At 38.6% G+C, this 25,523-nt stretch overlaps 1 protein-coding gene across 6 annotated transcripts in view; it reads left to right on the forward strand.

Moving 5' to 3' along the window:
* Positions 1 to 25,523, forward strand: part of AFF1 (ALF transcription elongation factor 1) — a 206,818-nt gene that overhangs the window by 130,942 nt on the left and 50,353 nt on the right. For 3 of the 6 annotated variants that reach the window (XM_074396407.1, XM_039468192.2, XM_003923985.4), the window contains 3 exons: positions 15,519 to 15,563; positions 22,190 to 22,276; positions 23,614 to 23,650. In XM_074396407.1, coding sequence (XP_074252508.1) covers positions 15,519 to 15,563; positions 22,190 to 22,276; positions 23,614 to 23,650 — 169 coding nt within the window. The remainder of the gene's footprint in view (positions 1 to 15,518; positions 15,564 to 22,189; positions 22,277 to 23,613; positions 23,651 to 25,523) is intronic. The other 3 variants (XM_039468193.2, XM_074396410.1, XM_074396411.1) reach the window with 3 other exon arrangements.

The raw sequence follows: 25,523 nt of genomic DNA on the forward strand, positions 1-25,523 counted from the left end.
TTTTTCCCTTTAGAGTTTTAAAATTCCATTGCCAGTGGAGTGGGGGTATGTGCATGTGTGTATTGTATTTTTGTTCCTGAGGTTGGGCTATAATGTAAGCATAAAAATTGCCCCCCCCATGGATAAATTGCCTTTATATCTTATCTTACTAATGATACACATTTACACATAATGCCTTGTGATAGAATGAATTCTAAAGGAAATTGTTAATTAGATGAGATTTTTTTCAGACACTGCTTACTAGGCAGGGTTTAATAGGAACTCCCACTGGTGGCCTAACTATTTTGCTTGTGTGCTATCGGCTGCCTTCAATCCCATAGATTTTTCTATCAGCCTTGAAAGCAAAGGTTAAACTATTTTTATGTCTTCACATCCCTGGTTTTGCAGAGAGATGGGAGGTGCGGAGGCATTGCCCATTTCATAAAGCTGCATGTTTTTAAACTATGCACATGGTGCTTTGCACGAGTCAAAACTGCCAAAGGGACAGATGTTGCCAATTTCAAATGTACAGGGGGAAGGCAAATATTGCTAAGCAACGGTGTACTTGAGAGAGCATTTTTAGGAGCAGAGCCAGGGGAGTTATGCCTGGGAGCACTCACTGCTTCTTATGGCTTAGTACAAGGGAAGAGATTCAAAGTTCTTTTCTGTAAGGGCCGCCATTGCAGCCGCCAGCACACGAGACAGTGACCTAGTGGCACCGATTAGGGCTGGCAAGGAGATGTATGAAAACAGGAAAGCTTTTTTGCCATGTGGGAAGGCAGTAAGACATGTTCACGGAGGTGAGTGCCCCGCAGTGTACAGCTGCCCCACAGTAAGTATGCAGCAGCTGGAGGTTCAGGTGGGGAGGAGGGAGGGTAGGGAAGTAAGTGAGAGGTGAGGCCGAAAGAGAAAGCTGATGTGTCTTGTCTCTCTTCTCTTCTTTTCTTTTGCCCCCCTGAGTTAGGGGCTAACATGGAAGAAGAGAAGGATCAAAATGACCTCTGTGGTTTAGTGCATGACCTTATAAACACGGTAAATAAGTTTTCCAGCCACAGGTATTCTGCCCCTCCCGTGACCCCTCCCTTTGTATAAACTTGATTGGTAATAGACAGGTGGCGTGGTGCAGCCTTTTTTTTTTTTTTTTTTTTTTTTAATTGGTTACCGCTAGGGACTTGGAATACCTCTTGAGATTTGCATGGTTGTTAGTTTAGATTATGGATTCATTCTCTCCCTCCCTTTCCTTCTGTCTCCACCTCCTCCCTTCTCTTCTGTCGTTCTCTATCCCTCCCTCTCTTCCTCTTCCCTTCTTCCCTCTTTTCCTCACTCTTCTCCTCTCTCTTCCTTGCTTTCTCCTTCCTCTCTCTCTTCTCTCCTCTTCTCCTTTTTCTCTCCTCTTTCCCTCTCCTCCCTCTTTCTCCTCCCTCCATCTCCTATCATCTCTTCTCCCTCCCCTTCCCCTTCTCCCCCATTCCTCCTTTCCTTTGCTTTCTGTTTTCCCCTTACCCCCTATTTTATTCTACTGAAATAATGATGAGAGTGACAGTGGGAAAGTGTAATATTAGAGTTTTATATCTGGAGAGAATCACAGCATATTTTTGGCAGTATATTTGAAAGAAATTCAAAACATAAACATCAGATAAACTATTTCTTACTACTCAGGATTTCTCCCTTCCTTCCCTCCTTTCTTCTCTTCTCTTCCTTTTTCTTTCTTTCCTTCCTTTCTTTTCAGATGGAGTCTCTCTCTGTTGCCCAGGCTGAAGTGCAGTGGTGGGAATCTCAGCTCACTGCAACCTCTGCCCCCTGGTTTCAAGCAATTCTCCTTCCTCAGCCTCCTGAGTAGCTGGGATTACAGGCATGCAACACCACGCCCAGTTAATTTTTGTATTTTTAGTAGAGACAGGGTTTTACCATATTGGCCAGGCTGGTCTTGAACTCCTGACCTCATTCATGATCCACCTACCTCAGCCTCCCAAAGTGCTGGGATTACAGATGTGAGCCACCGTACCTGGCCTTTTCTTCATCTTTCAAACTCTGGACTTGAATTTCTGGATCACTTGGCAGATGTTTATGGTTTTTTAAAAATCTTCCTGAAAGGCTAAAAGCTGAAAATATTGGCAGCTTAAAAGCCTAAATATATATGGATGTGTATGCATTTATACATGTGTGTGCACACCATCCAAGATTGTATTTGTTGTTTCTTGTAAGAAACTTAGAATTTAAGTCAAATTTAAAAGACGATGGGAGCTCCTACCCAAGTTTTAACGTACAAACAGTGTTAATTTTCACGAGTCTAGAAAAACTTCAAAATAATGTTCCTTCAATACAGGCAGGTGTACTAGAAAAATTTCAGTGTCTTTCTAGCTTTATGGTTCTCATTAGTTTATTCAGCATAGTTTGCGATCTGTCTGTATCTTGTAGGGGTGTAAATTTATGTGATGAAAAATTAATAGAGTATGATAGTATTTTCATTTTTTTTTTCCTCTCAGGAGACAGGAATTGTTAGCTATAGTGAGTCCGCTTAAGTCAACTCCAAGACTACTGAGAAACTAGCCAAAAAGCAATGAGAGAGGAAGAACCCCAAATTATTAGTATAATTTTTTCTTTGATTGATTTGAATATAGGCCAGTTATACCTTTTTGGCTGTTTTTAGTAAGAACTATGTTATAAAATGAGTTGGAGGACCTGTTACCATAGAAGGCAGTAGTTTTCTGGTGACTTTTAAGTTCCCCACCAGTCTTTTTTTTTTTTTTTTTTTTTTTAAATACAGGGTTCTAGGTAAGTGTAGGAAAAAACTGGTATATTTTATTCCACAAGAAGCTTTTGGTAAATTATTTATTAAGGAAACAACTGTTGGACATTGAGATGGCTTTTAAAGATTTACTTAGAAGAGATAATAAAAAAGATAAAACGGATCTGCCCAGGGGCCTGTCTTCAGTCATTTCAGGTGCATTTACTGTGATACTCATGCCTGTGTAGCCTGGTAGACAGCATTGCTGTGGCTATGCAAATAACACTGCTCATTTTTATGGAGGATACTGCTCTATGCCAGTGAAAGAAATTCAAGTTGAAAGACCTTTAAAATTTTTTTAAATAATACATTTCCTTCCTCACCTCCAAGCTGTCAGCATGATTATGATGCCAGGAAAGCAGTGCCATGGCTCCAGGAGCATTCTCCCATGGGCTGTGTGCCAGGTGGATGAAGTAGTCAGGAGGGCCACAATGGGTTGATGTACAACTGAGATATCATTTACTTGTGCTGGTATGACCCTCCCATTTTCTAAAGGCAGTTTCAAAGGCAGTTGCTTTTGTTGTTACTATTAGAACAGTATTTTCTATATGATTTCTTGTCTATTGCATAGATTCTGTATTCTGTATAGAAAAGTATGGAGGGAACGGGAAGAAACAGGAAAGATAGTGAATGCAAGAATATTGGGGGTTGTGATGAATGTGATTGAGTTACTTTGTGCCTCAAAACTCCTGAAAAGGTTGGCATTTAGAGTCAAGAGCTCTTGATTAAAGTCCAAAGGGAACCTTTTAAATTTCCTGCTTGTGTGTGTGTGTTGGTGTGTGAAGTCAGAGGCAGATGACGAGAGAAGTAAATTGAGATGGAGAGAAAATAATATGAATGCTTAAAAGGTTTTAAATTCAGAAGGTATGGAGAGTACATTTATTTTTTAAACAATTTTCTCCTTGGCACTTATTAAATACCTATTTAAAATAAATTCAAGAATAACTTTTATATATCTATTCTGCCCTTTGTATTTATTTATTTTTTATTTTTATTTTTATTTTTTGAGGTTAGAGTTTTGCCGTATTGCTCAGGCTGGAGTGCAGTGGCATGATCTCAGCTCACTGCAACCTCCACTTCCTAGGTTCAGCGATTGTCCTGCTTCAGCCTCCCGAGTAGCTGAAGATTACAGGCTTGTGCCACCATGCCCAGCTAATTTTTTGTATTTTTAGTAGTGATAGGGTTTCACCATTTTGGCCAGGCTGGTCACAAACTCCTAACCTCAAATGATCCGCCTGCCCTCAGCCTTTCAAAGTGCTGGGATTACAGGCATGAGCCACCGAGCCCAGCGCCTTGTGTTTATTTAAAAAAAAAGAAATACTGGCGTTTGTCGAAGGAAGTCTTATTTCCAAACTTTTGTATTAAATATATTTTCACTTTCGCCAGTTCACTAAATCAGTGTATCAGATGAGTCTTGCTGGAAGTCTGATGTAGTTTGTCTATAGTTTTAGACCAAATTTGTATACAAAGATAATGCAGAAAAAGATTATGTCTGTCTGCTTCAGTGGGATTAGGAAGCCTTAAAAAAAAAAAAAAAGACCGAATCTGTTTATTGATAGGTTATAGAAAAACAAAATAGTTCCTTAAATTTTGGCACTTTTTGATAGGCTTAAATAAATAATGTATAACTGTTTATAATGTTCTGATATTAAGTGAATTGTACATTCCCAGGATGATAGTGAGCCCTTTTTCTAGACCCTAGTAATTAACCTGATTGCTCGTTACTCAGAATTAAAGCCAAAAAGGGGGGGGGGCCCGCGGGGGGTGGATTTCCTTGTTCAGAATTAAGATGTAAAGGGCAAGGTCATCTTTATTTGCCTTTTCTCTTTTGTGTTTGTTATAGTGTCAGTAATCCCCAGGGTGTTTGGGGCTCAGATTGTTTCCTCAGAGTATATATGCCTCTAGCCTACCACTTCAATAATTTTCTTTCCTTTTCCCCCGCTCTGGGTTCTGGGTTTTTTTTGGTTTTTGAATAATCGATGCCAGGAGACAGAAAACCAACACCTACTCCAGAAGAGGCTGTTAAGATTAATGCTGGAATAAACCCAGGATAAAATCTTTATGTCCTTTCAGACAAAGCGTGGATTAAATGGCTTATCTGACTCATATGACTTCAGTTTCTTTCAACCTCATCCAGAAACTGATACAAAGTTATTTTTTCTTCTTTTTTTCTGGTGCTTCTATAATCTTAGTTTATGTTCAGCTCTGAAAGAAGTAAATGTCCAGGCAGGCAGTCTATGCAGCATAGAATTAAACATGCTTACTGAACATTGTTTGCACTTAAATTTGATAGAGAGCAGAAATACAGGTTTATTTATCTATAAATCCTGTCATGGTTGACAAAGTAATTTAGTAGTGTTTTGACTCAGAGCGATTCGTTAATACGATTTGAGAGACAGAATGCTTGTGCGTGTGCGTGTGCATGTGCGTGTGTTGTGTGTAGGACTGGGTGGGGGGATGCAGGGCAGGAGCATGTGACAGAACACCACCAGGCTACAGTTTCACACCCTCCCTGCAGTGATAGGTTTTAACTGAAAGGCTACTCTTGCTTTGCAAATTGATGGTCCTACTGAAAAAAAATAAAAATTAAATTTCTCCAGAAACTGCTCTGAGGTTTTAGTGAGCACAGTTGCTTGTGCAAGGGGAAATAGATCATATAATTTAGGCCATTTAAAGGACTTGTCAGTTGATTATTGCTGGAATGGAACCAGTGTCTAGACTTGTTCTTTGTGATGCCTTTTTTTTTTTTTTTTTTTTTAAAGCAGTGCCTTTTAGCCATTCTTACTTAATCATTCATGGCTGCTGTGCCCACAATGGGCTTCATGGGGCCTCATGTGATCTTTCATCAAAGGCACAGTGTTTTAAAGTCTTAGACCATTGGGGATTCTGATTCCCCTTATTACATGGTGAATGGTAATGGTTCACAGTCAATAGTTAGGAAGTTGGTGAATAACTGAGATTAGACATTTACTGTCAAACAGTGATAAGTTTTTTACATTTGTTTTTCATTCAGGTACTTTGTTGTTAAGTGAGTTTAAACCTATCCCAGCACACCCCACTTCTTTTAACTTTTGCACCATTAGTTGACATATTGTCATAATATGTACTAAAAAGATTTCTGCATATATACTGTTTCATGCAACTATACAGAAGCCTTGCAAACATACTAAAAATTATATATGATCTCGGGATATATAATGGTAACAAAATCAGTAAAACTAGCACTGTTACTACTACTCTCATATTATTTGCATATTCTTATCCGGTGAGTGTTTACAATTATGTATGTAGACAACAGCTACTCGTTGTTTTCATTTGCATTTTAACTGTGTCTCAAGAACGGGAATCCTTGGTTTCATAATTGAAAGAGGCCCTCTTTGTAGAGATCAAAACAAAATTTCCAGAATGTTTTAAGCTCAGTTAATACAGACTGAACCTTTACAAATTTTTTATGCTTTAGAAAAATATCTTTATGACACTAATGATGCAAATTACCTTACTAATATAATCAAAATGACCAACTGGAAAGAAACAATTTTTCTAATTATTCATATTGATCTTTAAAGAACTGCTTTTTAAAAATAGTTCTTCCTATTAGGTTTTATAAGTTTCAGTGATGTTCTAGGATTTAGTGGCTTTTTTTTTTTTTTTAGCTTGTTTTTGCTTTAGTTGATGAAAGATAAGAAGGTAATATAGTTCACTTATAAAAGAGCAATTTACCCAAAGGTAAGTTAAAAAAATTTTTTATATAAATATGTGTATATATATTCACATATATATACACATATATACACGTATACATATATATGTACACATACACAATGTGTGTATATATATAAATATGTGTATATATAGTCATATGTACACATATATACACAAATATACACATATTTGATATATATTATATATCTCTCCTATCTATAGGATATATTAGGCTCTCATTTATTAAATTAACTGGGGTGCTAGCACATCTCTAACATGATCTTCCAGTGTTTATCCTGGAGTATTATTTCTTCATCTTCTATCTCAAGGAGGCATACATCCTTCCTTTATCCTACCCAAATTTTATGTGATGTTACTGTCGTATCTGAAACTTTGCATTCTGAGAAATTTATGTCCCCAAACTGCATTTAGGCAACTACTCCTATAGGTGAAAATATCTGATTAGGTGGTGGTGATTGATGGATTATAGTCACAAGATAATCCCTTGTTAAAATTCGAAGACTTTTACATCTTAAAAATGTCACTGTTCTATGAAGTTGTTCGGAGTTTTACCTATATGTGCCAATATATATTGCTTCCCCGGAAAGAGATTGAGAATTCACCATAAAATAACTCTACAATTACTTTTCGGTTATTTTATGTATCTGAATTTCTTTTGAAATGCCATGCGATTGACTCTGTTCATTTCTTAAATATTAATTGTGTTTCAGTGTGAGTCTAGAATTTTGCTAAGGCCTTGTGAGGGATACAGAGATTAATGAACCCTAGTTCCTGCCTATGGGAAGCCAGTCTGGAGGAGACAGACTAACACTAAGGGTTACAATCCAGAGTTGAATGTGGTTGGAGAGTCAAGGGAGGGAAGGCTTCTTTTTTTTTTTGAGACGGAGTTTCACTCTTGTTACCCAGGCTGGAGTGCAATGGCGCGATCTCGGCTCACCGCAACCTCCGCCTCCTGGGTTCAGGCAATTCTCCTGCCTCAGCCTCCTGAGTAGCTGGGATTACAGGCACGTGCCACCATGCCCAGCTAATTTTTTGTATTTTTAGTAGAGACAGGGTTTCACCATGTTGACCAGGATGGTCGCGATCTCTCGACCTCGTGATCCACCTGCCTCGGCCTCCCAAAGTGCTGGGATTACAGGCTTGAGCCACCGCGCCCGGCCGAGGGAAAGCTTCTAGAAGAGGGCAGCCAGTCGTTGTGACATCCCTGTGATGCCCTACCCCCTTTTTTCTATGTTCCCCCAGTAGGAGTAGAATTCCTTGCCTGTTCCATAATAAATTTTTGTTGGGAGATAACTGTAGGTGACCTAGAGATTCCTCATTATTTTTAAATGATCTTTTAAAATCTAACTCATTTCTCCTCTCTCTGAAAAATCTATTTGGAGAACTATAGAGATTTCTGCACTTAGCTTAATTTGTGTTAGCCTTCACATGTGGCAGGCAGTTTGACATTAAAAAGAGTCATTCAGGAAACGTGAGAGTAGTTTTTTTTGCTATGTATTAGAGCTTATCACTTTTAAGGAACTATCTGAAACCTTTCCATTATTTAAAGATGTCTAGGATGAGATGAAGAGTGGCTGATAATTTTTAAGGGAGGATTTAACAGCTAAAGTTAGTTTTGAAACTCAATGTAATAACACTTTATTTTTAGGAAAGCTGTTTGGAGCACCTTATTCCTTGTTTTCTAATCCATCATTCCTTCTTTCATATTAACAATCTTTAGCATGGCTGCTTTTTGTTTTTGTTTTCTTTGTTTTAATTTGGACTGTAAGTGTGCTCATATATCTGTCCAGGGATTTTAAAAATGTTTATCCTAGAATTCTGGGTGTATAGATAGACGGGTGGTTGCCCATAGGGCTTGATGCTTGTGAAAATAAAATTACTGTTGGTCCCTTTATACATTTTCCAGCGATGTAGGCACACCCAGACAGTATGAACATGTTCTTGGAACAGGCTTAGCTATTCATGTAATTTACTGTGTATCCATTGAACACAATTAATTTTATGTCAAACCATGTTCAGCCAGGCCTTTTGGTCTCCTCCTCTAATCTGTTTCTTAGAAATGATGATTATGGTGTCCTCATATAAATGGATATATTTATTTGTATGGAACTAGTTTTAACATGCATTATCTTATTTCTTCCTCAAAACAACCCTATAAGTTTTTGTTCATCTCAGGTATGTCTTCTCACTATTTAAGTATGACTGATTAACAAAAAGGAGATCGAGAATTTAAAAAATGCTTCTCTTTCAATAACTTTCTAGTCTAGTTTGGGAAATGTGTGAATTTAGCAATTGAACACTGGGCCAGCCCTTCTGAGCAAGTCTTGTAGTAACTCGAGGTCTAGTAGGGAAGGCTGACTGGAAATCGGTTTTATTTTTTACAAAAATTTGATGTGGTCTGTATTACGTGGGATGTGCCCAGAGCACCAAGGTGTAAGCTGGGGACAGGTTAACATAGGTGTATGTTTGGAGTAAGGTAAATTACATAGAGGAAGGCTAATAGAAAATTTAGCTGTACTTTGAGAAGAGGATTTCTATTTCTACTTCTTTTTTTTCCTTTTTTTGTTTTTTGTTTTTGTACTAACCAGGCCCGACCCTGCTTAGCTTCCTAGATCTGACGAGATCGGGCACATTCAGGGTGGTATGGCTGTAGATCTATTTATATTTCAATCTAATATTTGTATTTTTATTTATGAATAGGTAATAGGTCAGAATTTAAAAGGTTAAAAAAAGGATATACATTGAAAATCTTTTCCCCTTTTCCTTCCCCCAGCTTCCATTCCCCAGCCTCCTTTTCTAGAAGTAATTGATGTTAGGAATTTCTTGTGTATTATTCCCAGTGACATTTTATGCATAATAAGCAACTCCATATACATGTTTTCTTCTCATTAATACTTTTTTCATTTATAGAAATGCTGGCATATAATGCATATTGTATATTTATTCTTCTTAACAGTATGTCTTGGACGTAACTCCAAATCAGTGCACAAAGACCATCTTCATTCTTTGTCGTAGTTGCATAGCATTTATTTATTTGTCGGTGGTGGGTACCATCATTTCTTAGCCAGTTAGTTATCTGTAGGTGGACATTTAGATTGTTTCCAGTATCTTGCTATCTGCAAACTAGGGTGAAGCGAATAACTTTGTACATATATATATATATATATATATAGAGAGAGAGAGAGAGAGAGAAAGAGAGAAAGAGAGAGAGAACATGTAGGAGACAGTGCTAGAGGTCAGAGTACTGTCTGTGTAATTAGAATTTGCTGGCTATTGCCACGTTAATGTCTCTAAAGGTTGTAGCATTTAACCCTCCTACACAGGATTTGAGCACCTGCTTCCCCACTTCTATCTCATAGATGTAGTATCGTTAATCCAGTCTGGTATGTGAAAAGTAGTTTCTCAGTAGTTTTAATGTTTCCAGGGAAAAAACAATGCAAAACAATTATCTTTCTGTCTCTTGTATGTTTATTTCCATGTAGTTTGTTAATTAAGATATTGCTTTACAATCCAGACTACTCTTCTAAGTGTCTAACACTGTAAGAGAAACTTTCAAATTCTGAGTTCTGGGACTGAAAACGTACCAGCCAATGTTTATGGGTTGCCTCTGTGTGGCGGGCACCCTGTCATGCAGCGAGGGTTCTGGCCCTAATTTCCACAGAATATGTAATCTTGAGGGAGTAGAGAGGATACAGTAACAAAGTATGGACAGCTATGGAAGCATCTGCAAGAGAACCTGGACAGTTTTGGGAGTAAGGGAGCATCAGGGGATGTTTTCCAAAAGATGTATTTCATCTGCAACCTGAGGGCTCGGGAGTAATTATCCTGACACAGATGGAAGAGGGAAGAGAGCTCCAGATAGGGGCAAAAGTGTCACTTACCAGTTAGTGAGTTGGGGGTAGATGAGCAGCAAATAGATAGTAATGACTGGATAGCAATCCAAAAGGTGGTGACCCATTTGAAGAAAAATAGCTGGGACATTTATTTTGCTCTCTTAAAAATTAAACTTTGGATAGTTAACCTATTGGGATTTTTAAAAACGCTGTAGTGCTGTTAAAGAATGCCTTGATAATGTTGGCGCCACCTCTTATTCCATATATCAGTGCCTTTTGATGTAAAAACCATCAAAGTGTGATATTTTCATGTTTGACTTTCATAGCAAACCTGAGAAGTAGTTAGGTTGGGTAATACTATATCTTATCACAATGAGGAAATAGTCCCAAAGAGGATGAATCTTATTCAAGATTCAGCGCCAGTCTTCAGCAGAGCCAGATCTAGAATCCAAGATCTCTTGGCTTCCCTTGTCAGCATGCTGCCTTTGTGCTCCCTGTATTTCCTGGTTAGTGATAACTAAGCCTTTTTCAGAATAGCATTGTTATAAAAATGCTGCTCTGTTGAAACTTGAGAGATTTAAAACACAATATTGCAAGAGCCTCTCTGTCTCAGTGGCGTATTTCTTCAGCCAGCTCTTTCTAGCTTATTAAAACAAACCGTGTCATACTTAGAAGACATTCACTCACATATTTTATTTTATCAGTGCATTTCCTTACAATTACACAATGTCATTCCAGGAGGAGTGAGAAATCAGGCCACGGCCAGCATTGCTGCCTTTTCTGGTTTGAAGCACTGGTAGGAAGAGGCGGTTAAATGTGAATACCAAAATGCTTCTTTGTAGAAACAAAGGAAAAACATAGCTCTTTAAAAAATGTTTTAGGTTATGCATAGGACAACTGGAATCACACACCCACCTAAAATGCTAATATGTTTGTTTCTTGCAGCAATATTGAGGTTTTTAAAATGATAACAGTATTACATATACTCACTATAACAGTATTCTGAGCCAGCTCAGCTGCTTCAGAGCTTTTGTGTGTCCTTGGATAGATTAACTTAATTTCTCTAGGATTCAGTTTCCTCATTTTATTTTTAAAATTATTTTATTTTTAAATACCTCATCATGGACTCCAAAGGCATGTCTCCTCATTTTAAAAACTAGGATAATACCTACCACAAAGGTTGATGTGAGTATTAAATAGAGCTTTATACAGAATTCCCTCAGGCATTTTAAAGTTTCTGTAATAGGGATGTATCTTACAGTTGATGGGTACATTTAGGGTAGTCTCCCCACCTCCCATGCTAATAATGGTGTATCTTACAATTGATGGTATCAAATTGAGGTAATAATTACCTGTAAAAAGTTTAATGCAATGTGAAGTATAATATGCATTCAGTAAGTAGCTGCTATCATTTAAAAAAATTTGAATATGGCTCCTGTGTTAAGGCCATATCGGAGGAAAGTGTGTTCTCTACTGGGAGGTTGTTCTACATACAGGAAGCCAGATGTGTGAGGAGGCTGTAGATAGGCTGAAGAGGAGAGCTCATATCCTCTAGGAACCTGTTAATAGTTATTGAGGGTGGGAGAAGGCAATGAGTTTTGTGGTCATGTTAAAGCCGGTATCTATACCATTGAGGAAAGAGCTAGCCAGAGAAGGACTTAAAAACTAGATTTTCTTGATTTGTGCAACTATCATAGAAATGTTTATTGTTGCTTTTTATCATTTCATGTTCTTTAAGGAAGTCTTACATTGAATGTCTTCAACCTTATCTCAGCTGTGGTTTAGAGAGAGCTGGTCAGAACCAATTGTTTATTGTTTGGCCATGGTGTTAAAGGGAGAGCCTGGCTCCTTTTGGTAGGAGTAGCAGTATTTGGCTGGAGACTCTATTGGGAAAGTGAACTTTAGGAAAGGGGTTAGGAGCTAGGTGCAGTGTCACATGTGTATGGTTCCAGCTACACTCTGAAGGCTGGGGTAGGAGAATGGTTTGAGCCCAGGCCAGCCTGGGCACCATAGCAGGACCCCATCTCTAAAAAAAGAAAAGAAAGGGATCAGGGGATTAGGATGTAATGGTTTGTTCAACTGCTCCTCCCCTTTTGGAAAACTTCCTTCCAGTGGCATGCTTGGACGTGCCAAGTTGCACTTTATGAGACAAGGCAGCCTGTCCTTACAGCTTGTCCCCTGCAAACAAATCTGAAAGATCTATCCTCTAGTTTAAGTGTCTCTAATTTGGATAGAGAGAAGAGTGAAGATGTGAATCGTAGATAGATGGAACATAAAATGAGCTCATACTGTGCAAACTTTTTAGTAGCCTCTCTTTTAAATATAGGTTTACAGTGTGTTTTGGTATACACAAAAGTATTTAGGGATAAAGGGACATTAACTCTCTGACTTAAACAGTTCAAAATGTATGTGGGTGGAAGAGAAAAATATAAAGCAAATATAAAGTGCTAACGTTTGGGAAATCTGGGTAAAATGTATGTGGGAAATCCGCTTACTGGTTTTTACAGTTTTTCTGTAAGTATGAAATTATATTAAAAGAAAAAGTTAAAAGTGTATATCTTGAACATCTTTCCATGCGAACACCTGTTTATGTTATTGAACCTGCATAACATGCCATTGTGTGGATGCACTGTAAAGGTAGCTAGGCTCCTGCTGTTTGGCCTTTGCTCATTTCCAATTATTTGCCAGTGGACACAGTGCTTTGTGGAGATCCCTAAATATGATATGCCCTCACATATTTGGAATGAAATCCCTGTTCCCCTTTGAAACACCTTCACTCCCATAATGGACTTGCCAGGAAAATGAACAGTATATTAACCAACTAATGCTTGAATCTAAGACCTTTTAGAATTTTAAATGGGTTAAGTGGTGACTACTTATTAGTATCTGGATAAGGTAAATGTTGCTAATCTAAAATAAGCTCTCAGAATTTCATCAGTCTTGGTTCATCCCACATAACAAAACTCTTGAAAAAATGAGTATTTCGGTGACATGAAACATCTTGGCAAAGTGTCAACTGCTTGAGCAATTATGAAGATCAGAAAAAAGCAGTCTCTTGAAAGGGTGTGGCTTTTTGAACTTGTGTTGGAAACAACCGACAAATCTCTTTTGCCTTCATTTCAAATGTGCTGTACTATTTTTATTGGTTGCCAAATATTTTGATTGGATTTCTAGTCTCATTCCAACAACATGTAGAATGTGGGGAAAGTATTTTCCAGACTCAGCATAGTCATGTGCTTGTTCTGTTGATTCACCTTCAAATTTTAATTGTCATTTTTTCTAATGATGTGTGTAAAAAATTGAAACCATAGAACACAATTACATTTTACCCTCAGGTAAAAACAGCATTTATTTCTGTATCTTACATTTGGGCTAAAATAGAGCACAAATGTTTGGTCTAGTTTTTAGGTGTTACTTAATGGTTTTGAAAACAAAAAGCAGTCCTGGTTGTTTGCGTGCATAATGCCTGGAGATGAGTCCAGTGGTTCCCGCCAGATGTAAGGGGCACTCTTGATTCTCTTTGGTTATACCTGACTTCCTGGCCCTACCTTTATAGTAACAAACCACCGACATTTTATTAAGACTTTCCAGGAAATGTGCATGTTTTAAAAACAGACTCCATCTCATTTTTTTGTTAATTTTTAAATTTTATTTTAAAATTTTTATCTATTTTGAGACTGGATTATGAGACTGGCTAATTTCTTTATTTTTGATAGAGATGGGGTTTCACAATGTTGCCCAGGCTGGTCCCAGATTCCTGAGCTCAGGCAGTCTGGCTGCCTCGGCCTTCCAAAGTGCTGGGATTACAGGTGTGAGCCACCATGCCTAGCCTACATCTGAATTTTGACATGTCCATTAGATTCAATTACAGGATGGTGTGAATGTTCGTATGCTCTATCTTTTCTTTTCCTTCTTCCATAGAGTGAATTGGAATGAGGGAAATGGTAGATTAATAAACCCTAGGTTGCAAATTAGCAACCAGTGCTATGTTAAATTACACTTAAGTTAGAGCCAGGAACAGCAAAGAATCCCTTGCGAACTGTTCTGTAGCTGCAAGGTAGGTATTGTATTAAATGGACCAAAAGAGCAGAGCTTCATGCATAGCAGTGGAAATAATGGGAAAGTCTTATGTTGTATAGTACTTGCTGTACTGTGCCCACAGTGCCTGGCTCACAAATTGACACAGAGCAAGTTGCTGTTCCATTGAAAACCTTATGTCTCTAGTTCAGAAAAAGTATTGATTTTAATTTAACTTTGCCCACGTTCTCTGCTCTTCAAAATATGTAGACTGTAAAATACCACTCCCTAGGCACTGTCTGGTGGTGATACCAGCAGCAGCAATAATCATTATTTGTTTAGCTAGGTATAAGGAAGAGGTAGAAATAGTGGATCTTTCTGCTATTTAAGATAATTAATCTCTCTTCCCCTTACAGTCTTTCTCTGGGAAAATTTTGTGTGCGTGTGTGTATGTATGCATGTATGTATAAGGTGAAATGCTGACTTTAGAGGTATTTTTAACTTTAAAATGAATTTTGGCAGGCTAGAATGTTTATAAATAATAGGCTATCCTTGATTGGATTTAGGACCCCTTACTTTGGAGCAGTAACGTGTTCAGATGATCATCGTCTTTGTTTTCATTTAATGTGGCCAGTAGGTTAGCTGTTACTATAAGGTAGCTGACTGCGACACCTATTCTAATGTCATTTTGTATATCTGTTATTCCCTAGGTTTACTAATATACTAATTTTCGTTAATAAAGAAATTTTCCATTAGAAACTTCTGACCTGAGGGTCAACAGTTAGTCTACCAGTGTCTCCATCATTACTATGTTTCCTAACAAGATTAAGTTAGATTCATCTCTATGGTCTTACTTCATCCAAATGTAAAGTCGTTGTTATATATATGCAGCCAGAGTGATCTTGGCTCACTGCAACCTCCACCTCCCTGGCTCAAGCGATCCTCCTGAGTAGCTGAGGTCACAGACATGTACCCCTTGCATGGCTAATTTTTGTATTGCTTTTGATAGAAATGGGGTTTCACCATGTTGCCCAGGCTTCAAATGTAAAGTTCTTAATACTTAGCTAGTAGAAGGTAAGCCTTGAGATGAGTATTGCTGCATTCATACAATCATCTACCAACACCATCACTCTTGACCCTTGTTTACTAACCTTTTGTTTTTTGCTTTTCACTTTCAGCAGACCTACTCCAATGAAGTCCATTGTGTTGAAGAGATTCTAAAGGTGAGTTCACTGCTACTCTTTCTCATTTGAAGCAATACTTAAGTAGGCAGGGGGTATATTCATTTACTTTCACTTTAAAGAACAGTTGCCATTGGCTGGGTGTGGTGCCTCATGCCTACAATCTTAGCGCTTCTGGAGGCTGAGGCTGGCAGATTGCTTGAACTCAGGAGTCGCGACCAGCCTGGGCAAAATGGCAAAACACCGTATCTACTAAAAAAATTAGCCAGACATGGTGGCCTGTGCCTGTAGTCTCAATTATTTGGGAGGCTGATTCAGGAGTATCACTTGAACCCAGAAGGTGGAGGTTGCAATGAGCCGAGATTGTGCCACTACACTCCAGCGTGGGCAGCAGAGTGAGACTATGTTTCAAAAAATAATAATAATAATAAAATAAATAAATAAAAAATAAACAACAGTTGCCATTCCCAGCCCCCTTTAACCACTTCTCCCCTACTCCCATCTCCAAAGGCAGATGTAAACCAGAATAGTAACAGAAGTCTTGGAATGTAATTGAATTATCTGCCAGATTAAAAAAAAAAAATTTATTGCATTTTAGGTTTTGGGGTCCATGTGAAGAACATGCAAGATTGTTGCATAGGTACACATGTGGCAGTGTGATTTGCTGCCTTCCTCCCCATCACCTGTATCTGGCATTTCTCCCCATGCTGTCTCTCCCCAACTCCCCACCCCCTGCTGTCCCTCTGCTATTTCCCTAAAGTGTAGTGCTGCCCTCCCTTTGTCCATGTGTTCTCATTGTTCAACACCCACCTATGAGTGAGAACATGCGGTGTTTGATTTTCTGCTCTTGTGTCAGTTTGCTGAGAGTGATGGTTTCCAGGTTCATCCATGTCCCTACAAAGGACACGAACTCATCGTTTTCTATGGCTGCGTAATATTCCATGGTGTATATGTGCCACACTTTCCCTGTCCAGTCTATCATCGATGGGCATTTGGGTTGGTTCCAGGTCTTTGCTATTGAAAACAGTGCTGCAATGAACATTCGTGTGCATGTGTCCTTATAGTAGAACGATTTATAATCCTTTGGATATATACCCAGTAATGGGATTGCTGGATCAAATGGAATTTCTATTTCTAGGTCCTTGAGGAATTGCCACACTGTCTTCCACAATGGTTGAACTAATTTACACTCCCACCAACAGTGTAAAAGTGTTCCTGTTTTTCCACATCCTCTCCAGCATCTGTTGTCTCCAGATTTTTTAATGATTGCCATTCTAACTGGCGTGAGATGGTATCTCAGTGTAGTTTTGATTTGCATTTCTCTGATGACCAGTGACAATGAGCATTTTTTCATATGTTTGTTGTATCTGCCAGATTTTATTAATTACATTGACATATACAAACTAAAAGGCATTTAATTTGGACCAGATTTTTATGACATTTCTCATAAGTTTTTCTGGTTGTCCATAAAGACCCAGGAAAGTTGCTCACTTCCCAGAGAGGAAACACCCTGTATTGACGTGGTGTGGGAAGCACCAGTGGTTAAACAGTGCTTGATTGATAACTCTTCGCATTCTGTAGGTGATAGCTAATACCTGTGGTCTTGTACATATGGCCTCTTCTTCAGTGGCACCCTAAAATTTTAAATAAAAAGAAAAATAGCAGGAAGTAAATGGTCATCTTTAGACTTACCTTGAATGGTTACTTTTTGCTCTTGTTTATTGAAACTATGCCATGGACATTTGTGCTTCCACAAATATATCATTGAATACATTATCCACTTGTTCAGTTTTTCTTGTACAAGGATGACAAATTCCTTCTAGAATTTAATTCCAGGGGAATAGTGTTAATTTTCCTCATGAACTGGCATTCTTTCTTTTTATCAGAGAAGAATTATGTATAATATCATGTCTCCCATTTTGCCTTTAATTTCCAGGAAATCCAGAGTTTAATTTTAATGCACAGGTACAATAACTGTAAAAACTGAGGGTTTCATGTGTTTTTTCTTCCTTTTCTGTGGCTTTTAATTTGCTTCTAGGTCAATTTTAATGATATTCTTGTCTTTTACTATAGAGTTTCTGACATGTTTTTCTTTTTTTTAATTAGTAGGAGAGATGTAGTGACTGTTATTTAAATCTCTACTGCTCATTTTTTCTCAAAATACATGTTTTCCCAATTTTATTTTTTAACTTTTCATTTTAAAGTATTAGGTAATGATGGTGCCAAAACCACTAATTAAATATGTTGGTTATCTCCTCACTTGTGAAATTTTTGACAGTAATAGTATCTAACCAGTTGTTTGGAAAACAGTTTTATTGTTTTAGTTTTATAGTCTTTTGTCCCCTGTTTTGTAGTTAGGGTTTTCTGAGAAAGAAATAACCTCTAGAGAAACATACTTTTTTTTTTTTTTTTTTTTTTTTTTGAGACAGAGTCTTGTTCTGTAGCCTAGGCTAGAGTGCAGTGACGTGATGTCAGCTCACTGCAACCTTCACCTCCCAGGTTCAAGCAATTCTTGAGACTCAGCCACCCAGCCTGGTGGCAGGGATTACAGGCATACCACCACGCCCTGCTAATTTTTGTATTTTTAGTAGAGATGGAGTTTCACCATGTTGGCCAGGCTGGTCTCAAATGCCTGACCTCAAGTGATACACCCTCAAGTGATTCATCCGCCTCGGCCTCTCAAAGTGCTGGGATTACAGGCTTGAGCCACTGTGCCCAGCTGAGAAACATACTTTGAACTGCAAACAGTGAGGAATTTTTGTCAACCAGCATGTAAGATTAAATAAGTTACCTTGATTATATTTTTGTATTGGCCTTTTCCTCTTCTATTTCTGAAATTTTTTGGCATGGCAAGTTGTAAACATAAGAAGGCACTTAATTATAAACTATGGCCTTAGTGTTTTTTTAATTTTTAAAAAAACAAAATTACTTTTTCATTAAAAAAAAATTTCACTATGGTTTGTAGGCCTTAGTATTTCCTCTGAAATTGTACATGATTTGTTCTATCATTATTTCAGAAGTAAATGCAACAGTGCAGATTTGTTGTCTTCTGCATGTGTCAGATGTTTCTCTTAGGTTTTGGTGTGTGTTAGCATAAGACATGTCATATCCTTTATTTAGAAATGATGGTATTACAGCATCAGACAAGCATTTTTAATTTAATGAACCCATCTATCCTCCTTCCCTTCTCACCCAACATCATGTTAGTGATGTCTTGCTTACCTGAAAATGCTTGAGAGTGAGTGGTCAGTACATAAATCATGCACATTTATGATTTGGAAATCATAACTTGGGAAAGCAAACAGAATGATGTCCAGGACTGAACAGATCATAGGCCTTTCATATTGGAGACTGTCCCTTCTCTTTTGTCTGTGACCTCAGTTAAGTCATACATCCCCACCGGGCTTTGGTTTCCTCATTGGTAGAATGAAGGCCCTGGGCTGGTGGATGATCTCTAGGGTCCATTCCAGCTCTCAACTCTTGACGCTGATCCAGATACTACTTTCCGTTGCCTCCTGGTTCCCGTTCTCATCTTGTACCAGCAATTTATTAAGATTGCCAGGAATCTAAACACAAATCTTTCTGATGGGTGATAGAGACAGTAAATAGGTTCCTAACAGAGAAAATCAATCATAGAAGATAATGTTTGGTTCTCTGGAGGCAGTATTTGAGGGGGAAGTGTTGTAATGAAGGGGAAGCGGTGGCCCGTAACTGCAGCAGGCTAATGGAGTAAGAAGATAGCAGACCAACACTGTTAGTTGTCAAGCAATGGTCGTGCACTAGAGTCCAGAAAGGGCAACGTGCCCTTGGTGGGCGCATGGAGACACCTCAGATTTTCTACTTACAGGGAGGCTTGGCCTGCACAGGATCTTGGGGGATTAATGCAGGCATTAACTCAGTGCAGCATTTCCATGATGCCAGTACAATGAGTGGTAGCACTATTTGTATGCTCATTCGTTTATTCAACAAATACTTGTTAAGCCTCCACAGCACTGGGATGTTGTAGTGGATAAAACAGAGTGCTTGCTATCATGGAGATCATAGTGGGGAAGAGAAATATACAATATAGTGCCGAGTGTTGATGGATGCTATGAATAGTGCAACAGGCCAGTAAACAGAGGGCTAGGCAGAGGGAGAAATTGGTGGAAAAGCCTCAAGTAGTTATCAGGTTGGTGTATTAGAGGAACAGTTAGAACTAGACAGTGTCTCCAGAGCAAAATGAACAAGGAGAAGAAGACAGTAGCTGTTGGGCCTGGAGGGCCAGGACTGAGGTAGGTCCCAGTGATTTGTCTCTGTTCACATGACAAGTCATTGTTAAGGTAGGAAGTGAAATCATGGCCTTGAGAGTCTTTCTGAGAAGCCTCTTCTTCTTAGTAATGGCCCCAATTCTCTTAAGTCCCTCTCCTAAGCTAGGCATGTAGGGAAGTATATAAATGCTCAGACTACCAGGGAACCACTTAGGGTTTGAAAGAATTTATGTACTTTCCAACTGCCTAATTTAATAGCTGGGACAGCCTTAGGCATTGAGAGTACAATGGATGTTTAGGAATAATTGGTGACTAGAAGTCATAGATACCATTGAGATTCCAAATAAATTACTGAGAAACATAAAGGTGATGTTTCCATATACTTTCTCAATTAATTATTACATGTTTTTGTATTGTAACATTATAATGGTTCTGTGCCTTAAAGTATTATCCAATAAATGAAACAGCTGGAAGCTTTCTTTGGTGCAGTTTTGAAATTCTTTTAAAACTGGACTTTTAATTAAAAGTTATAATGCTTTAACAAAAAAATAAAAAAAAAGTTGTAATGCTTTTAATTTATTAAGTGCCTTCTGTGTACTGTTCATTCAAGCACTGTACATAAAGTGCCCTTATGATATTTTGAAAATAAGTGGTCCTAGTTTACCTCTTAGCATTGAGGCTTCAGATGACTTACCTAGGCTGACAAGGCTGGTAAGGGTTGGAGTTAGGATTGCAATCTAGGTCTCAGCTTCAGAGCTATTATTCTTTCCGGTATATTTTAGGACAGATCTCCTGTTCTGTCCTGGACAAAGCAGATGTCCAGTGAGTAAACAAGGGCATGATTTCACTTTTAACAAAAATTAAGAAAACCAGCATTGGTTACATTGCTTGTCACTGTACAAGTTTGCTGCTGTCTCTCCTGAGGCTGTGATAACCCGTGGAGCTGCAAGGGGAAAGACAAGGGGAGACGTGCAGAGGTTGGAAGTGGAAGTACTTGATAGAAAGCCATCTCCAGCTGTTGCAAGGGTCAAATGACATTTCTGTGGAGATAGGTTAGCCAGGATTTTGAAAAAAATGAGGTGTTAGAATGCATCATGTGTTGTGCAGGAGGGGTAATATAGCATGCTGTCGGGTCGCAGATTGCTGGTAGAATTGTGTGTTCATCATTATTTTGTTGTTGAGATGGAGTCCCACTCTGTCACCCAGGCTGGAGTACAGTGGTGTGATCCCAGCTCACTGCAACCTCTGCCTCCCAGGTTCAAGCCATTCTCCTGCCTTAGCCACCTGAGTAGCTGGGATTATAGGCATGCGCTACTGCACCCAGCTCATTTTTGTATTTTCTTTCTTTTTTTTTTTTTTTTTAAGTAGAGATGGGGTTTCGCCCTCTTGGCCAGGCTGGTCTCGAACTCCTGACCTCAGATGATTCACCCACCTTGGCCTCCCAAAGCTGGAGATTGCAGGTGTGAGCCACCACACCTGGCCACACACTGAGTGTAAGCCAGTTTGCTGGGCAGATCTGACACTTGTGGGACCCACCTTCAGCTTTCTGGGGTGTCTTGACCCAGTCATTTTGGAACTCAGTTTTTTTTCAGTCTGTGAGATATTGGGATTGTAGTTAATGATCTCCAATGCCATTTTGGCCTTTAAAAAAAACACATGTGTGTGTGTGTATATTTGCAATTTGACACATCTTTTTCTGACATATCTGTTTTTTACAAGTATTTTTAGCAAAGTAAAATTTGTGAATGTGTTTAGAATAATTCAAGATACATATATCAATTGTAAGTTTTAGAAATCTTTTCTTCAACCAAGAAAATAGTAGAAATTAAGCTTCTCTTAATGGAAAAGAAAGGTAATTTTAAGTTCCTCTTCTTCAAAAAAGTTCTTACATGCTAATAGTGTGTATCAGGGAAGGGTCAAATCCATTAAAACTCTCCCAAGTGGAACAAGTGACCTGAATTACTTGTTTGCTTAAGTCAAACAGGAAAGTTCTTCTTCCTTTGAACTGAAATAATTCCAGGAAATGCAATAAAGAAGCTGAGGGAGAAAGAATGCATAGAGGAGAGACTGCTGTTCCAGCCCAGCCTGTTACCTACAGTCTTCACAGCTCCACAAGCTCTGGCAGTCCCTGTTACATACAGTTTACGTGCTCGATAATATTCAGGGAGTTAAATTCATTTCCCTTCTACACCTTGATTGTCTTCTGCAAATGGACTTTTTGAAGTTTTGTATGTTGGAGAGCTTCAACTTTTCAATGTAGCCCACTGAAATAGAAGCTTTTTTTAAAGTACATGAAATAACTTCTAAGATTGTACTTTCCATTTACCATCAATCCGTTCTACATCAAATTCAAAACGTTAAGTAGCAGTGAGTCTTCTAATTATAATTTGCTTTTTCTTCCCCTTCCAAATCTCTTTCCAGGAAATGACCCATTCATGGCCTCCTCCTTTGACAGCAATACATACGCCTAGTACAGCTGAGCCATCCAAGTTTCCTTTCCCCACAAAGGTAATTCCTTAAAAGTATGGCAGGCACTGCATCCATCTTAGTGGAAAGCTTAAGGCATTGCTATGAGGCAGATTGATAAAAGTATTATTTGTTCAAATCTTTGGAAAAGAGGTTAAAATTATGATTAATTTAGTTTCTACAGTGTTCACAATGCTTTCAAACACTTTATTCTCCAACTTATGTTAGTTAAGAACATCTTGGATTTTCATAAAGCCTTATAACTTGTAAAAAGCATTTAGGACTTTCCAATATATTCTCTCATTTAAGAATCCTTACTTTAAGAGATGGGGAAACAGAGGAGAGGGAAATTGAATGTGTGATTTCTTGTTCAGAGTTAGATATACACATATGCACATACATCTTACATGTCTCACACTCCCTACTGTTCTTGAGTTTAATGTGATCAGTTACATGAGTGCTTGTTTAATAACAAGCAAATAAACTGCTGACTTGTGTGTTTCTGTTACAGTATTTATGAATGATGCGTTGAAACACTGCCATTTTCCTTTTTTTTTGGTTTATCCTTTTGGATAATCTTCAAAATGTAGAAATAGTACCTTGAAGTCTGTGTTTTTTGTTCAATCTGATATGCATGTGCATTGTTTTACGTATATAATCCATACATGGAGAGAGTGAAAGAGCTATTTTCTATGAAACTGTTGTGAAAAGTAGTTCTAGGCTGGGCACAGTGGCTCATGCCTGTATTCCCATCACTTTGGGAGGCTGAAGTAGGTAGATCACTTGAGTCCAGGAGTTCAAGACCAGCCTGGGCAATGCAGCAAAACCTTGTCTCCAAAAAAAATACAAAAATTAGCAGGGCGTGGTGGTGCGCACCTGTAGTCCCAGCTTCTTGGGAGCCTGAGGCAGGAGAATCGCTTGAACCCGGGAGGCAGAGATTGCAGTGAGCTGAGATTGCGCCACTGCACTCCAGCCTAGCAACAGAGTACACTCCATCTCAAAAAAAAAAAGGTCAGGGATACTCATTATTACTTGTTTTAAAGTACTAAACTCTGTAAAAATATCTTTGTGCAACAAAGGAAAAATAAACTCTAAAAGAAGATAAGCAATGAAAGCTAAAATTAGGTTAATCTGTGTTTTCAACTTATTCGTGGAAAAGGTTGGATGGATAGCTGCAAGTCATGTAATGAAATATTATGGAATCTATGTGTTGGGTAGTATGGATATTTCTATATATAGAAAAATGGGTTTCCATTTTTCTGTATATTTGAAAGTTTCATAATACTAAATCCTTTCAATATTAAAAGCTCTACAGTTTTGCCTTTAACTTTGTAAACCTTAATCTTGTAATAACTAGATATTTTTATTTTTCTTTCTAGGACTCTCAGCACATCAGTTCTGCAACCCAAAACCAAAGTAAGTAAATTTGAAACTGTTTATTGGATCAGAGAACAAAGCATAGCTTTTACTGTGGTTTTTTTTTTTTTTTTAAAAAAAAACATAAAAAACATTTGTAAAAAATCTCCCAGCAGAGATGAAGCCTCCCTATGTTGAAAGAATAGGATAGGGGAACAAATATAAAACTATAAAACTATTCTCATGCCTATAATCCGAGCACTTTGGGAGGCCAAGGCAGGTGGATTGCTTGAGCCCAGGAGTTCAAGACCAGCCCGGGCCACATGGTGAAACCCTGTCTCTACAAAAAATACAAAAATTAGCTGGGCATGGAGGCTTGCGCCTATGGTCCCAGCTACTTGGGAGGCTGAGGTGGGAGGATCACTTGAGCCTAGGAGGTAGAGGTTACAGTGAGCCAAGATTGCATCACTGCACTCCAGCCTGAGAGAGCAGACCCTATCTAAAAAAAAAAACCCAAAAAAATTGTTGCAAAGAGTTAATAAAGATGTTTCAGTGATATACTAAACAAATATAAAGTGGTGTTACTGACACATAGTAGCTATATCTAATGTGACCCTCAGAGCTAGGAATTGTATACAACAATAGATTGGAGTGTGTGATTCTTATATTTTATAAAACAAAACTTGAAATTTTTATAAGAAATATAACATACAGGGTGGCCGGGCGCGGTGGCTCAAGCCTGTAATCCCAGCACTTTGGGAGGCCGAGGCGGGTGGATCACGAGGTCGAGAGATCGAGACCATCCTGGTCAACAAGGTGAAACCCCGTCTCTACTAAAAATACAAAAAATTAGCTGGGCATGGTGGCGCGTGCCTGTAATCCCAGCTACTCAGGAGGCTGAGACAGGAGAATTGCCTGAACCCAGGAGGCGGAGGTTGCGGTGAGCCGAGATCGCGCCATTGCACTCCAGCCTGGGTAACAAGAGCTAAACTCCGTCTCAAAAAAAAAAAAAAAAAAAAAAAAAAAAAAAAAAAAGAAATATAACATACAGTTTGTCTAGCCCCACTATATTTATTTGCCATGTAATTCTTTTTCAGTCCCTTTTCATGGATTGTAAATACTTGAGAACTTGGAGGGAAATAGAAGAACACTAACTGGATCCAGCTTTTCTCTTCAGTAGTAACCACTCTGATCAATAAATTATTTGTGTGCTATTTGCAAGGCATGTCAAGCCTTACAGACTAGGATAAGCTGGTTGTGATGGTGCGCAACTGTACTCCTAGCTGCTTGGGAGGCTGAGGCAGGAGGATTGCTTGAACTAAGGAGTTTGATATCACCTTGGGCAGTACAGTAAGATCCTGTCTCAAATAATTAAATAGGAAAGTAAATAAAATTGATTAGAGTATTTGTAATCATTTAGTTTATGAAAATATGGTAAGGGGTGCCAGGCATGGTGGCTCATGCCTGTAATCCCAGCACTTTGGGAGGCTGAGGTGAGTGGATCACTTGAGATCAGGAGTTCGAGACCAGTCTGACCAACATGGTAAAACCCTGTCTCTCCTGAAAATACAAAAATTAGCTGGATGTGGTGGTACGTGCCTGTAATCCCAGCTACATGGGATGCTGCGGCAGGAGAGTGGCTTAAACCTGGGAGGCGGAGGTTGCAGTGAGCTGAGATTGTACCACTCCACTCCAGCCTGGGCAGCAGAGCAAGACTCATCTCAAAAATAAATAAATAAAATAAAGGTAGGAGTAATAAGACACTTGCACAGGTGGTGATAACATGGAGCAGGATGTGGTAATTGCCAAAGTTATGAAATACTAGTTTTCAAATGATGGGGAAACCAAAAGTAGGGTATAGAGGTGTATATGCATGTTAGGAGAGGAGAGTTTAGATGATTTTTCCTTCAAATCTGCCCACCTCATCATTTTC

Source organism: Saimiri boliviensis, chromosome 3 (assembly GCF_048565385.1).
Source record: "Saimiri boliviensis isolate mSaiBol1 chromosome 3, mSaiBol1.pri, whole genome shotgun sequence".
Classification (NCBI taxonomy): Eukaryota; Metazoa; Chordata; class Mammalia; order Primates; family Cebidae; genus Saimiri; species Saimiri boliviensis.